The 15430-nt window shown below is 53.2% G+C and overlaps 1 protein-coding gene across 12 annotated transcripts in view; it reads left to right on the top strand.

The window, feature by feature from the left end:
• Nucleotides 1-15222, top strand: part of SYT7 (synaptotagmin 7) — a 181070-nt gene extending 165848 nt beyond the window's left edge. For 6 of the 12 annotated variants that reach the window (XR_007357058.2, XR_007357061.2, XR_007357059.2 and 3 more), the window contains 2 exons: nt 5716-5927; nt 7052-7140. Coding sequence is in view for 5 of the 12 variants with exons in the window: in XM_048852658.2 (XP_048708615.1) it covers nt 7052-7156 (105 nt within the window). In the remaining 7 variants the exon portion in view is untranslated. Of the gene's footprint in view, nt 1-5715; nt 5928-7051 lie in introns of all 12 variants that reach the window. The other 6 variants (XM_048852658.2, XM_048852655.2, XM_048852659.2 and 3 more) reach the window with 2 other exon arrangements.
• The last annotated feature ends 208 nt before the right edge of the window (nt 15223-15430 follow it).

The raw sequence follows: 15430 nt of genomic DNA, 5'->3' as shown, positions 1-15430 counted from the left end.
AAGGTAAGCAGCACGATACGGACCCTGGACTTCAGGAAAGCAGACTTCGACTCCCTCAGGGAACGGATGGCCAGGATTCCCTGGGGGACTAACTTGAAGGGGAAAGGAGTCCAGGAGAGCTGGCTGTATTTCAAGGAATCCCTGTTGAGGTTACAGGGACAAACCATCCCAATGAGTCGAAAGAATAGTAAATATGGCAGGCGACCAGCTTGGCTTAATGGTGAAATCTTAGCGGATCTTAAACATAAAAAAGAAGCTTACAAGAAGTGGAAGGTTGGACATATGACCAGGGAAGAGTATAAAAATATTGCTCGGGCATGTAGGAATGTTATCAGGAGGGCCAAATCGCACCTGGAGCTGCAGCTAGCCAGAGATGTCAAGAGTAACAAGAAGGGTTTCTTCAGGTATGTTGGCAACAAGAAGAAAGCCAAGGAATGTGTGGGCCCCTTACTGAATGAGGGAGGCAAACTAGTGACAGAGGATGTGGAAAAAGCTAATGTACTCAATGCTTTTTTTTGCCTCTGTTTTCACTAACAAGGTCAGCTCCCAGACTGCTACGCTGGGCATCACAAAATGGGGAAGAGATGGACAGCCCTGTGTGGAGATAGAGGTGGTTAGGGACTATTTAGAAAAGCTGGACGTGCACAAGTCCATGGGGCCGGACGAGTTGCATCCGAGAGTGCTGAAGGAACTGGCGGCTGTGATTGCAGAGCCATTGGCCATTATCTTTGAAAACTCGTGGCGAACCGGGGAAGTCCCGGATGACTGGAAAAAGGCTAATGTAGTGCCAATCTTTAAAAAAGGGAAGAAGGAGGATCCTGGGAACTACAGGCCAGTCAGCCTCACTTCAGTCCCTGGAAAAATCATGGAGCAGGTCCTCAAAGAATCAATCCTGAAGCACTTGCATGAGAGGACAGTGATCAGGAACAGCCAGCATGGATTCACCAAGGGAAGGTCATGCCTGACTAATCTAATCGCCTTCTATGATGAGATTACTGGTTCTGTGGATGAAGGGAAAGCAGTGGATGTATTGTTTCTTGACTTTAGCAAAGCTTTTGACACGGTCTCCCACAGTATTCTTGTCAGCAAGTTAAGGAAGTATGGGCTGGATGAATGCACTACAAGGTGGGTAGAAAGCTGGCTAGATTGTCGGGCTCAACGGGTAGTTATCAATGGCTCCATGTCTAGTTGGCAGCCGGTATCAAGTGGAGTGCCCCAAGGGTCGGTCCTGGGGCCGGTTTTGTTCAATATCTTCATAAATGATCTGGAGGATGGTGTGGATTGCACTCTCAGCAAATTTGCGGATGATACTAAACTGGGAGGAGTGTGAGATACGCTGGAGGGGAGGGATAGGATACAGAAGGACCTAGACAAATTGGAGGATTGGGCCAAAAGAAATCTGATGAGGTTCAATAAGGATAAGTGCAGGGTCCTGCACTTAGGACGGAAGAACCCAATGCACAGCTACAGACTAGGGACCGAATGGCTAGGCAGCAGTTCTGCGGAAAAGGACCTAGGGGTGACAGTGGACGAGAAGCTGGATATGAGTCAGCAGTGTGCCCTTGTTGCCAAGAAGGCCAATGGCATTTTGGGATGTATAAGTAGGGGCATAGCGAGCAGATCGAGGGACGTGATCGTTCCCCTCTATTCGACATTGGTGAGGCCTCATCTGGAGTACTGTGTCCAGTTTTGGGCCCCACACTTCAAGAAGGATGTGGATAAATTGGAGAGAGTCCAGCGAAGGGCAACAAAAATGATTAGGGGTCTGGAACACATGAGTTATGAGGAGAGGCTGAGGGAGCTGGGATTGTTTAGCCTGCAGAAGAGAAGAATGAGGGGGGATTTGATAGCTGCTTTCAACTACCTGAAAGGGGGTTCCAAAGAGGATGGCTCTAGACTGTTCTCAATGGTATCAGATGACAGAACGAGGAGTAATGGTCTCAAGCTGCAGTGGGGGAGGTTTAGATTGGATATTAGGAAAAACTTTTTCACTAAGAGGGTGGTGAAACACTGGAATGCGTTACGTAGGGAGGTGGTAGAATCTCCTTCCTTAGAGGTTTTTAAGGTCAGGCTTGACAAAGCCCTGGCTGGGATGATTTAACTGGGAATTGGTCCTGCTTCGAGCAGGGGGTTGGACTAGATGACCTTCTGGGGTCCCTTCCAACCCTTATATTCTATGATTCTATGGTTTTGAATTACCCCAGGGCCAAGGGCTTTACCCTCTCTCCTGGGAGCACATCAGACTCCTTAATCATATCCTCCTTGACAAGTGGGTCATGGACCCCTGTGTCCCTCCAGCCTCGGCACATTCTGCTGTTTACCTTGGCATCTTTGTCCACCTCCAGTAGGTCAAACTGGACAAAATTAACTGGGACCCTCTCACGGACCCTGGGGGGCTCTGGACCGGGGATTCCTTAAACTGCCCAGTTCAGGGTTGGCATTGGGATTCCACGTAGGAAGCACATTGCTTCCTCATGCATTCACTAGACTCAAACAGGTAACAGCTTCTGGGACCATCCCACTGGACTGGGAACCTGTTATTGATGTTGCCAGGAGGGGACCATTTCTGGGGTGGTATGAATTTAGACCTACCTCTCCTGCCTTCTTCCCCAGGACAAATCAGGGACCTTCCTTTATGCCGGGATGTTGCCCATCCCTCTGTGGCATGCGCTCCACAAATGGTCTTGCACCTATAGATCAGCTCCATCTTTTACAGTCATTGGGGTTTTATCCCACACTGCAGCCCTTACTTCATCAGTGCTGCAGGCATCAAAGAATGGCTTGTGAACAAACATGTCGACCAGCTTTTCACAACCCTCTGCCCCTTTACCCCTTAGCCACTTGCTTAAATAATCCCATTTTATAAACATAGTTCCCGTGACTCATCTGATCATGTTTGCTGAGGTTTCTAAACTGTAGGCGATATGCCTCGGGGGATTTGAAACATTTTCAATAGTTTCCTTGCACCGATCATAAACCAGAGCCTCCCACAGATCCATATAATTAAACACGTGTAAGGCTTTATCAGAGAGTTTGAGAAGCAAGACAGTCATTTTTGTGCACCAGGAATCTGGTGTACTCTGTGAATCCTCTCAAAGGTAATCAGATGCTCCTCTATAGACTGCCTGTCCCTGCAGCTTGGGCATCGCTTCTCATAGCTGGTTGATCCCTGGGGAGCGGGGCACTACCCCTGGATTGAGGGCTCTTATTTTGTAATTCCAGCACTCTAAGATCCTGCTCACCTGTGTTCATGCTTTCAGCACCATCAGTCTCCAATGGGCAGCTTCCTGGACTGCTTTCTCTCTCTTGCAGCCTCTCTCCTCGATCCACCTCTGGTGCTCTCATTCCTTTTCCAATTTCACCAACTCCGATCTGGTCATCTGGGATGAAGTGGGAATGTTCTTAATGGTTTGTCAAAATACTCTGTGTGTGCCTCAGTTTCCCCCATGTGTTACTTAAGTGTCTACTTCTAGGTGGTGGGACAAGGGTGTGTAATCATTACAGAGACCCCCCAGGTGTGACTGCCTGGGCTCAGACAATGGCCAACACTCAGTATGCTGGCAGCTGATTGCCGGGGCCCATCCTCTGCAAGAGCAAGCCAGAGATGTTGGAGAACAAAGCGCCGGGTGGAGGCCAGGTGACCTGTTTGCCCAGGAAAGAGACAAAGGCCGGAGGAGGGGCAAACTGGGTGTGACAGAGGCTGGGCTGCTGGAAGCTGGTTAGTCTGTGGTTGGGGGATTGAAGAGGGGAAAGCTCTGGGCTCGGGATTACCCCCTGCCCTCCAGGATGGACTTTGCTGAAAGTTCCTAATTTCTGTGCTAACAAACTCTGTTCTATGCTGTGTTCCCGACGACAAATAAGCCCTTCTGTTTTCTACTGCTGACTGCAGAGTGGGGATGCACGGCCCCTTTTGGAGCGTATAGGGCTTCCCCAGGTGTCCCATCCAGGTGGACTCACTGCAGGAAGCTCACGGTGTGAACAGGGGCACTGAACGCTCCGAGGTCAGACCCAGGAGGCACTGGAGCCAAGGAGGTGTGCCCTGGTGAGAGTGTGCCCTCAGGGGAGACACGCTGCTCTAGAGTCTTGTCTGACTTCATTCAGAGCAGTTCCAGAGCACCCAGCCTGTGACTATGTGACACCATCTCCAGCCGAAAGGCTGCTTTGTTGAGGGCTGTGCCAGGCTGGCCCCTGTTGCTGGGAGTCGCACCCAGATCTGCATTCCCCACATTTTCATTCATTCCCGAGGGATCTAGCCGCTCTCCCTACAACTTGTTCCATGAGCGTAAACCTCGTTCCTGCAGCAGCTGATCCACATTGGGCACGCAGCTGCTCTGACTGCCGTGGAGTCCGTCTGCAATGTGTTTCATGGCCACTGTGCACTGGCCTTTGTTCTGTGGCCCTCTCCCGAAATAGACAGAAACCAACAAAATGTCTCCTTTTTCTCTCCTGTCTCTAACCATATTGCCTTCCAGCCTTTAGGATAGGTCTGTCAGTGTACGTTGTACATGCCTTGAGCCTGAACTTCTGCTGGCCCTTTTTCCTTCCCTTGTACAGCCACAGACATTTGTCTCAGTTCAGAATCGGGGCATTTCATTAACATCAGCTCAGTCCTGATGGTCCCCTACTCACAGTTTTTCCTTGGCGTTCTTTTGTCTGTCTCAGTGCTCAAGCCTGCATCTGCTGCAGGCTGCAAACCCAGAGCTGGGCTGGGTCGGTGGATGTCCGTTGTTCTCAGGGTTGATTGAGTCCGCTCTGGAGACCCATCCTGCCTCAGGCGACAAGTTTCACCTCCAATAACTTTGGAACCCAATATTCTACAAGTGATATAACGCTACAATTATTCCCCATACGGCTAGGAGGCCAGGTGTCCAGTTCTGAACCAGGCAGTTCTCTTTGTGGGCGGTTTGTCCCGCATCCAGTACTGAGACAAAACCGGATGTGGTTTTGTCCGTTATCAGACAGAGGACACCATTTTGAAGAGTGCGCCACTCCGCCCCTGCTGGTGGGACCTCGCATGCACCCTCACGCCGGCAGGTGTGGGGTCACACCAGCGGGATCAGGCCCATGCCATTCGCAAAATATCCAGTATTCAAGAAATGAATGAGTGGTCACCCTATGTACAAACATCCTGCAATAACCATGATAATTAGCTCATTCTTAGCTTTTAGAGTCCACAAGACCCCTTGGTTGAAATATCTGGAGGACAGTTGGACACAGATGTAATATACCTGCCTGGGCATGTCTGTGTCAAAAGGTAGGTAGGTAGATCAAGTGTGGTACAGCAGGCAGGGCAAGAGAGAGAGAGACATTTCATTACTAAAGGAAATTCGTTGAGAAAGTTCCAAGCAATAGAGCAAAGAACTTGAAAGAAACTTGCAAAGGAAAATTGTCAAGTATGTTCCAGGCAACTGCAGCCCGAGACTGAAAATAGATTGCCCTCTACAACCTCAACCACAGCTCTGCTGCTGGCAACATGATAATAACTTCTGATTGAATAATTACCAGTATATAGCATACCTTAAGTCAAGCTATGAAATCCTGTTACTTTGAGTGACAATCACAAGTCTCCATTAGTGCATCTGGAACACATGTCTCAGCTGTCAGCATGCAGGAGGGTTGACACGCACATTTTCAATGTGGCTGTATAGAAAATCGGCAGATAAAAATAACCCAGCCTGTGCGGAGGGGTTTTCACTCACTTGCATTGCCTTGTAGCTAATTCTGACGCCTCCATCAAATTTGCTTGGCAGAGGAGGGATGCAGCTGATGTTATCACCAGAGGTCCATGGAACGGGGCTGTGGATGAGAGGCCCAAGGAGGAGAAGGGTTGAGATTTAGTGGCCAGAGATGCATGCCCCAAAGAGGAACCTGGTGCCTAATTGCAGAGCTTCTCTGCACTGTGCCTAATTGCCTGGAACTGGCAGGTGGTAGGTGCTTTTCTCTGAACGGTGTTGCCAGTGGTTAGCAAAGTAGAGGTGTCGTGTTAGTGACACAGCCTCACGTCCGTAGGTGGCAAATTATATGGGCCCATGGTGCCCGTGCTCCACCAATATTTAGGAACGTGGACTCGGCTCCACCAATGTTTGGGCTTACTGCGCTTTGGGGGACCTGGCACTTCAGGGGGACATGGGATCTAGGGCAGCCTGTGTCGTTAGCAGGGGGCCTGGTGCCGGCAGCAGTAAGCAGCCTGCCCTGCCCTGCCGGCTACCAGTGTCGCTCGGGGGAGGGGGCGGAAGCCAGAAAGTGGCGGGGTGAGGCTTGGGGAAGGGGTTCTGGGCACCACCAAAAATTATACAAATCTGGCGCCCATGCTCACGTCCCGCTGAATATCTGTCTGCTTCAGAGCATGGGTCATCTCCAGAATGCCAGAACATCTCAAGGGCACCTCCCCGGCAGCTGCAACCCCTCCTGTTCACCAGTGGGCCTGCACAGCTAGCTGGTCCTCTTCTCCCCCAGACCCACCAGCCCACCACCTTGCTACCCTGGCCACGCCTCTCTTGCCGGTCCATCAGGCTAATTCCAACAAGGGCAGGGGGCTGGCTTGGGGGACAAGAGCTGGGAGGCAGGTCGAGGCGTGGGGCCACAGAACTTAGTGTACAAAGAGGGAGGGCAGCAATAGAATAGGAAGGAACATGCTGGGAGCAGGACAACGAGAAGAGAGATACGGTCATGGGCAAGGCTGCAAGGGTTTGGATGAGGAGCCAGAGCAGGACTTTACTTGTGTAAATGGTGGACCTTGAAGTCTTTAAATCAAGATTTGAGGACATCAGTAACTCAGCCAGAGGTTCGGGGTCTATTGCAGGATTGGGTGGGTGAAGTCCTATGGCCTGCAACGTGCAGCAGGTCAGACTTGATGATCATGATGCTCCCTTCTGGCTTTTAAAGTCTCTGAGCAGGAATCCAGTGAGCTAAAGGGAGGCCAATGGAGTCAGTGCAGCAGGAAGGAAGGTGACCCTAGCTGCAGTGTTGGAAGGGGGTGGTGCAGAGCTGAGCTGTGGCCCAGGCACACAAGGAGGAGGAGTCAGTGACTCTCGGGTTTCTCTCCCTGTAGATTTACCTGTCCTGGAAGAGTGGCCCCGGCGAGGTGAAGCACTGGAAGGATATGATCTCCCATCCCCGGCAGGCCGTGGCACAGTGGCACCAGCTGAAGGCCTGAGCGGCAGTGGCTGAGAATTCTTTCTGGCTTTCACCGCTCGGAGTCGACGTTTCTTGGCCATACTCTCACTACTTTATGCACAACGGAGGCACCTGGGGATCCCCCTAGGGGATGAGCTCGGGGCTGACAAGGAGCTGAGGGTGTGAAGTTGGCGACGTTTCCAAACTCTGGGAAGCAGCGTTGGCCGCCCGCTGTGTCCACGGAGCGCCCGGCACCAATGGGAGCATCTTTAGTGCCCGACTTCCTGCTTTAACCTTTCCTTCTGACTCGTTACGCCGAGAGAGAGACGCCAGCCCTCTAGGTGGGAAGAAGCCTCGGCGCTGGTTTGTTTTGGCCCTGGGGGGAGGGGAAGTGGTGTTGGCGCGACTGGCTCTGTGAGGTGGTGAGAGGAGGAGACGCCTCCGCCACACGAGACTTCCTACGAGTTCTTCCAGCCCAAGGCCCGTTGGGAGCGGTCCCCCGAGGAAGCCAGCTTCTCCTAGGGGGCGCGTGGGCCTAGGAGGGGGGCTGGCAAGGGGGACGCGCCTTTCGTCTCCTTGAGGTCATTTATTTTTAATTCAATAAAACTTGTAAGAGTAATAAGAATAATATAAGTAATAGCGGCTAGAATCCCATCCTGGCCAGGGCTGGGGGAAGCCGCGTCACTCCAACAGCCTCCTGTGCGTTTGCTGTGTGTGTGTATAAGCGTGTTGTAAGTGTCACATGTTTGCGTGCGGGCTGCTCACGTCTCTCTCGCTCTCTGCCCTGCCTGGGAAGCAACCCCTGATCCCACAGGACGGTGGTGGTTCCAGTGTGGGAGGTGGGGTTTTTTAATTGGCTGGTGCGTGGCGTTTGAAGGAACTGATGCCACAGGGGGAGTGGGGCCAGTCTCTGCTGCCAGTTGATGCTTGATAGGGAGGGAGGCGGAAGGAGCCGGCCACCAGACAGGGTCTCCCCTCGTGACCACTCTGTTGCATACGGGATTGGAAGCCATAACAGATGGATCGGTAGCCAAACTGGGCTCGGCTTTAGGGCTAATGAGAGCTTGACTGTAGACACCTCCCTCTGGCTGCTGAGGGCCTCATCCTGCTCAAACTGAGAGAATGTCCCAGCTCCCAAACACTGCCACGCTCCTAGGCATATGGACCCTGAAACAGCCCACCCCTCCAGCACTCATCCCCCAACAAGACCCCAGACACCCTCACCACAAACAGCCCACTCCTCCAGCACCCATCCCCCAACCCAACCCCAGACACCCCACACCCTCACCGTACACAGCCCACCCCTCCAGCACCCATCCCAACCCTAAACACCCTCACCATGCACAGCCCACCCCTCCAGCACCCATCCCCCAACCCGACTCCAGACACCCCACACCCTCACCATACACTGCCCACCCCTCCGGCACCCATCCCCCAACCCGACCCCAGACACCCCACACCCTCACCATGCACAGTCCACCCCTCCAGCACCCATCCCCCAACCCGACTCCAGACGCCCCACACCCTCACCATACACTGCCCACCCCTCCGGCACCCATCCCCCAACCCGACCCCAGACACCCCACACCCTCACCATGCACAGCCCACCCCTCCAGCACCCATCCCAACCCTAAACACCCTCACTATGCACAGCCCACCCCTCCAGCACCCATCCCCCAACCTGACCCCAGACGCCCCACACCCTCACCATGCACAGCCCGCCTCTTCAGCACCCATCCCCCAACCCGACTCCAGACGCTCCACACCCCCACCATACACAGCCCACCTCTCCAGCACCCATCCCCCAACCTGACCCCAGACGCCCCACACCCTCACCATACGCTGCCCACCCCTCCAGCACCCAATCTGCCCTAGGCCTCAGAGGTGCTGTCTGTGAAGGTTTCCCACTTGCTATCTGTCTCCCCCTAGCTGTGGGATTGGATATGGCCCCTCCTCCTCAATCCAAATGTGATGCCACCCCATGATGGGGTCTCCTGCATGGGCTGCGGTAGCAGGCGGCCATTTCCCGGTGGCCCATTTGAGCCCATACCAAGCGCCCCACTGGGCCACGTCCGCTGGAGCAGCTGACTGGGCACCTTGGGTGCTCTGTTCCCCACCCCCCACCGTTCTGGGCATTGCTGCTCATTTCCTGGCAGTACGACACTGGGGCAAAGGGGCTGCACCTCGCCTACGAACGGGCACAAAAGAACTAATGTCACCCAGATGCCCCTGCTAGGTGGTGAAGAACGCCAGAGCGCTGGGGCATGGGAACGCTGTGGACACATCCCACCCCCACATGCCCATCGCCCACCATTCCCCACAAGCAGGGGGCCAGACTGGCCTAGCTGTGAGCGCGCCAGGCCTGCTGCTACACCACTGCCTACACCGCCCCCTGCTGGGAGCGGCTGGCACCGGCCTAGCCAGGAGCAGCCCATGGCCCGCACTCCCCGCATGACCCTGCCTGCTGCCCAGCACGTCACGCAGCCCCAGGGCTCCGAGCTGCCCCGGCCCTTCCTCTGCCCCTTTGAAGGGCCTGTTACTCTCCATTCCCGCCAGGGCTGAGCCGGGGGGGGGGTTGTGGTGAATTAAGCATCGGCCTCGCTAGACCCTGCTAGAGAGCTAGCTGGAAACTGCCCGTCTGCTTTGGCGCCCAAGCCATGGGCCCGGCGAGAGCGCCCGCACAGCTGCAGAGCCTCCACCGGGTGGCACTGTAGGGCCATAGGCAGAGCAGCACCGGGGCTCTGGCTCCGGCTGATGGCCCTTGGAGTCACTGCCCAGGTTGCTGGCCAGGGAGCCCCGCAGAGACTAGGCGCTTCCAGAGTTGCCCTCCCGGCCCCCCATCTGCGCATGGGGCTGGTCCCTGATTCCCCCGCTGGCAGAAACACAGCGCTCAGGCCCTGAACTAGACTCAAGGCAGGCGGCTGGTACATGCCAGCCAGCTCTCCCCAATCCCTGGGCCAGTACAGCTGCCCCCTTGCTATGCATGGCCCTCTGGGACCCTCTTTCCAGGGCACCATGGCTGCTCCCCTGCTGAGGCCTGGGCTCCTCACCATTGTTCCCCAGCCCCATGTCGCTGGTTCCCCCCCCCCGCCACTCCTCTTACTGGGGCGCCATAAAATGGTTCACCTTTGCCACACAGCCCCCCCCCCTCGCAAAAAAAGTGTGTCCCCCCTCCAAGCCGGGCTCCTGTCACAAGTTCACTGTTCCCAGCCCACCCACACACCCCCCGTCACACACAGGGCTGCAGTGCCGAAAGCTGGCTGCTTGAAGGGACTCTGCCCCCCCCAACACACACACACACACCTTGCTCTGCCCACCGTGGGTGTGTTGAGTGCTGAGGCAGCTGGCTAGATGGTGGAATAGGTGCTGAGGCCATTGGGTGGGAGGATGGCTGCTCGGTAGGGCGAGTGGGGTAGTTGCAAGGGTGCTGTGGATGATAGATGGGAGGGTGAAGGTCCTTGGGGTGGGTGCCAAGACTGATAGATGGGGGGAAGGGTTAAGGGGTCCAGACCTGATTGAGGGAGAGGGTGTCAGGGCTGGGTACTGGGACTGATTGGTGCACGTGTGCCTGGGGTGGCTGCAGGGGCAGCTGGGTGGATGGCTGAGTTAGGTACTGAGACCACTGGGTAGGCTGGTGCCTGGGGTGGTGACTGGGTAGGTGAATGGCATGATAGGGTGAGTGCTGGGGTGTCTCGGTGCTAAGTGGATGGTTAGGTATCGGGTCGGGTACTAGGACGTGTAGGTGGGGGAATGCGAGGGGGGATACTAGGGTGAAACCAGGTAGAGGGTGTGCTCCCCTAGACCATGGGAGCTCTGCATTTAGTGATGTCTAGGCTGCCTTGCTGCACTCATGCCCGGCTGGGTGGTGGAGTCACATGGCACGTTGCCCTGGGTGATGACAACATCTATTCAGTTTCCCTTGTGATGTTCTGGAACCCTCAGAGCTGGGGTGGGGGGCAGGGAACACTGTGTCCATTGTTGGGTGAGATCATTAACGCCTACTGACGAGGCCAGCTGCCTCTCATTAGCGGTCCTCACTAGGTCCATGCACACGCCGTCCTCGCTTGACGCTGTCAGTCTCACTGGCCTTGCTCTAATCTACCCTTTTTTAGATGAGATCACTGAAGAGACTGTGGGAGGACACCTTGGGTGTCATGTAGAGTCCATAGGTTGCCTTGATTCCTTTCCATTTGTGGCATGGAGGCTGCACTAGTCTTGCTGCCTGATGAGTTCCTAGTGATGGACAAAGTTCAGGTGTCACCATGTTCCTTGTAGATCTGCCAGCAGCCTTTGGAGCTGAGGACCTTGAGGGTTGGTTGACTCTATTGAAGATCGTAGCTAGGGCTGATGAGATGGCTCTGGCGTAGGTCTGCTCAGGGCAGGTGATGCTGGGCAATTGCTTTATTGACGGAAGGACATGTTCATGTGTGGTACGCTGCAATTCCATTAGGTCCTGTTCAGTTTGTGCGTGAGGCCACCAGGGGCAGAGGAGACTGAGACATTACAGGCCACAGCAATGTCCTTGTTATGTCAGTGGCAGGTCGCGCGCCATCTCCATTTCCTGGCGCAATGATGCTGGTAGGTTGGGTACCAGTTAAAGTGTATGGCTGGGGGTTATTGAAAGGTTGTTCCCACCCTTTATTAGTGCAGGTCCAAACTGGAGGTGCTGTCAGAACTCCAGCCTCCCCCGCAATCTCAGGCATCACTGGCAGCTTTTATTCTTCTGCCTCTAGTCAGATGATTGTGACCATCTCACTTGGACCTTGATTGTTATTCAGGCATTGATGGCCTCCAGACTGGATTTCTGCCGTGCACTCTACACTGGCAGTCCCTTGGAGATCATCTGGGTTGTAGCACTGGTGCGAAACCTGGTAATGAGCTGTGTCCGGCCCAGTGAAAACGTTACACCTATTCTTCCAGAGGCTATAGTAGATTCCCATGAGCTTCCAGGTGTGATTCACGGTGTCACTACTAATCTATAAATCACAGGGTTGTTTTGGTCCTCACTACCGGTGCAACCACCTCCTTGGGTGCCACCTTGATAATTGATGTCACTCTCAGTCTTAGGTTATTCATGGTTTTAAAATCTATTGGGGCAGCCTCAGGGAAGGCTCTCAACGCACGCATTCACTTCTGCTTCCATCCAGCCAACAGAGCCCAAGGTTCGTAACCTGGTGGGCGTGATGTAAGGACCACCTACTCTCTCAGACCTTCCCTGATTGGGGTGACTGATAGGCTCTGTACAGTAGTTCACCTATTTTTTAGGGCATAAGAGTCTTTTCTTTGGTTGACATAGTTATTGTGTTATGGTGTTTTTTCTACATAACGTGCAGGTGCCTAGAGACATTTGTGATGGGCACATTTTTATAAAATTAACAATAAACCATGACGGGAGGACGGAAGAAGGCCTACAGGTGATGGGGAAAGGGTTGGGTGGACTTTTGGTTCTTTCTTGTTCCCCCATTTTGTGGCATCACTTCGCAGCTGAGCCAGTTCTTCAAAGCCCAGAGGAAGTGCTAATAGGTTTATTTATTGGTCTGTGGGGGAAGGGACCCTGGGGAAGAAAAGGCCACTTAAAAACGCAGAGAGAGCAAGAGAGACGGTGAGACGGCCCTTAGCGATCTGCACTCATTAGGTGAAATAGTTACCGGTTTACTACAGAAATAAAAACCAAACTCGTATTGATGTGGGAGGGGCGACAGCGTCTTTTTATTTTTGTGCCCCACCCGTGCAGCTCTCAGCCAATCAGATGCAAGGAAACATTCCAAAGGGATACTTTTCGCAAAGGGGGACTTTCGCGCCAAAGCAAACTTGAAAACACGCAGCTTTCCATGTCAGTATTTGAGCTGAGCTGTGTTGATGGGAACGGTTTCTCACCTGCAGCCCTTCCTCTGCCTCTTCCTGAGCCTCCGGCAAAGTCCGAGCTAGAGCTAGTCCAACTATGGGATGAATGATCGTCGTCCAGAGCCCCATTCCTTCTAATATACACTATTTGTTATTCGGCCATAGCTCGGGTGATACCGGTGGTTCACAACTGTTTGAAACTGCTGCTGTTTCTGCTCCACTGATTGCATGATGGAACCATTCACAACAGGAGGAAAAAAATTAACCAACTTTCTGGTATGAACTTTTGCACCAACCTGTGCTAATATTGTGACTAGGATCCTGTGTCGCTAGCCCCTGGCCAAACACTCCCAAATTACAAGTGTGACAACCCTCAGGCAGCAGAGTGAACAGAATTTGGCTCATTTGGGCACAAAACTATTCAGGACTCAAGGGGCAAGGGGCGTTTTACTAGTCCACCCACTCCTGTCAGAAGTCTGCCTCAGTGACAGCCCAGGCTGTGGCCATGGTTACAACTGTGATGTCTCAGCTTTGGCATGGTGGCTCTTGCTGGACAGTGGAAGAAACAGAAGGGGGACGTGTGCAACCCCACCGGGAAAGAGTAAACTCGTCACCTGTGGAGGTGTTAAGGTGAGGCCAGCCCTGGGGTCCTCCGTGTCTGTGACGTGGAGCTGCCCTCTGAACTCCTGCTCCCTGGTGGCCTTCCACCCCCCTCCAGGCTGGGGTTTGGCTCCACAACTTCCAAAATTCTCAGTGAAACTGATTCAGTTTTGACCATCACACTGGTCCCCGTGTGGCCTCAGGAAAACTGCTGCACCTCCGTGGGACTCTGATTCTTCTTTGGTACAACAGGGATATTCCTACTTCCAGCCCAGGCTGAATTCATGACATGCTGGGAGATCCGGGCTAGCAAAGGGGCAGGGGTAGCTAACATCCCAGAAGTCCTGGTACCCATTCCTGCATTGGCAGCCATGTGACCAATGTACGCAGCTAATGTCATGTGGAGATGTAAAGCCACAAAAGGAATGTATTTATGCATCAAACTAAAGTTTTGCCTGCGATGAAAGTCCCTCTTTAAAGTGCTGGACAATCTTGACAGAAATAATCATGTTAAGAATATTTGTATTTTTTTTCATATTCTCTCTCCTTCTTTTTGTAATCAAAGACACTTCCAAACCTGGCAGAGGAAGGGAAGAGGAGCTGAACGGGTTTCATGCTGCTGGCTAACAGCAATGGTGGCACTGACTGGCTGATAATAAGCAGGGTGGTGGCGTGGAGGGGCAATAGTTGCCATTCAACTGATGAGGAGGCAGCATGTCTAATGGTTAGTGCAGAGAGGACATGAAGCCAGGATTCCTGGGTTCTATCGCTGACTTTGCCACTGACTCACTGTGTGACTTTGGGCAAATCACTGAACCTCGCCGTGCCTCAGTTTCCACACTTGTAAAAAGGGGCTAATAATACTTCCCTCCCTCGCTGGAGGGTAGGTTGTGAGGCTTAATCTACAAGAACCAGTTTCGGATCCCCAAAGTCACATAGCGTCGTCCCCCAGTGCCACAAGAAACCCCATTGACTTCAGTGGCATTTTTTGTGGAGCAAGGTGCTTACTTAACACGAGTAACAGGAGACAAATCCGGCCTCTGAGTAAAGCACTTTGAGATCCTTCAATGAAAGGTGCTAGAGACATGCAAAGTACTATTTTCATTATTGACCAAGCGGCCTCTCTGCCCGTGTTCCCACTGGCTTAGCAGCCGGGGCTAACCCGTTCCCCTTCCTTTCCCCAGGAGAGGTTTCTTTTGTATGGCTGGATTTCCAGGAGTTGCGTGTTCCTTTTTAACTCTAGAGCTCTTTGCTGTATCTTGTTCGGGTAGCTCTTCTTCATGTGCTGATAACCATCGAACTGGTGTGTAAAATACAAGAAAACGAAAAAACATAATGACTAAACTGTAGACTTCTTTGCTAGCAGCAACGGCAGCAGCTGGGCTAGACACCGCTGCTGCCTCATTTCTATTGTGTTTGGGCTGAAGAGATGTTAAACTCATGGCGTTGCCGTAATTTTATAATAGAAACAGAGAAAACACACCAAAAAAATTATAACGGGAGACAAATAACCCAACTACTTACTACTAAGCCAGCGTGATTTCATCATCTCGAATGTTTACGAGGTAGGATCGTTTTCTTTGAAGAACCATATTTTTGGAGACCTGGCCCCTCGTTTTGTGGAGGCGGCCTCTCTTCTGAATAATAAAGGACAGCAAATAACTCGGGTTTCAGCATTCTCTCTGGTCACTTGCAGTAGGGTGCCGGGGATGCGGGAGGGGAGTGGCGGGGTGTGATTCACGCACAGCCCCACCAGGGGACGCAAGATGGGAGAATGGGATGGAAGGGGTGTTCCCACCACAGGGAGATCCAGGGATCAGCAGATCCTCTCCCTGCCCTCAACCTCTTGAGGCATTTTCATCTTCTCTGT

This window comes from Caretta caretta, chromosome 6 (genome assembly GCF_965140235.1).
Source record: "Caretta caretta isolate rCarCar2 chromosome 6, rCarCar1.hap1, whole genome shotgun sequence".
NCBI classification, from domain to species: Eukaryota; Metazoa; Chordata; order Testudines; family Cheloniidae; genus Caretta; species Caretta caretta.
The sequence above is the reverse complement of the archived record's forward strand: the minus strand, read 5'-3'. Positions and strand labels throughout refer to the sequence as shown.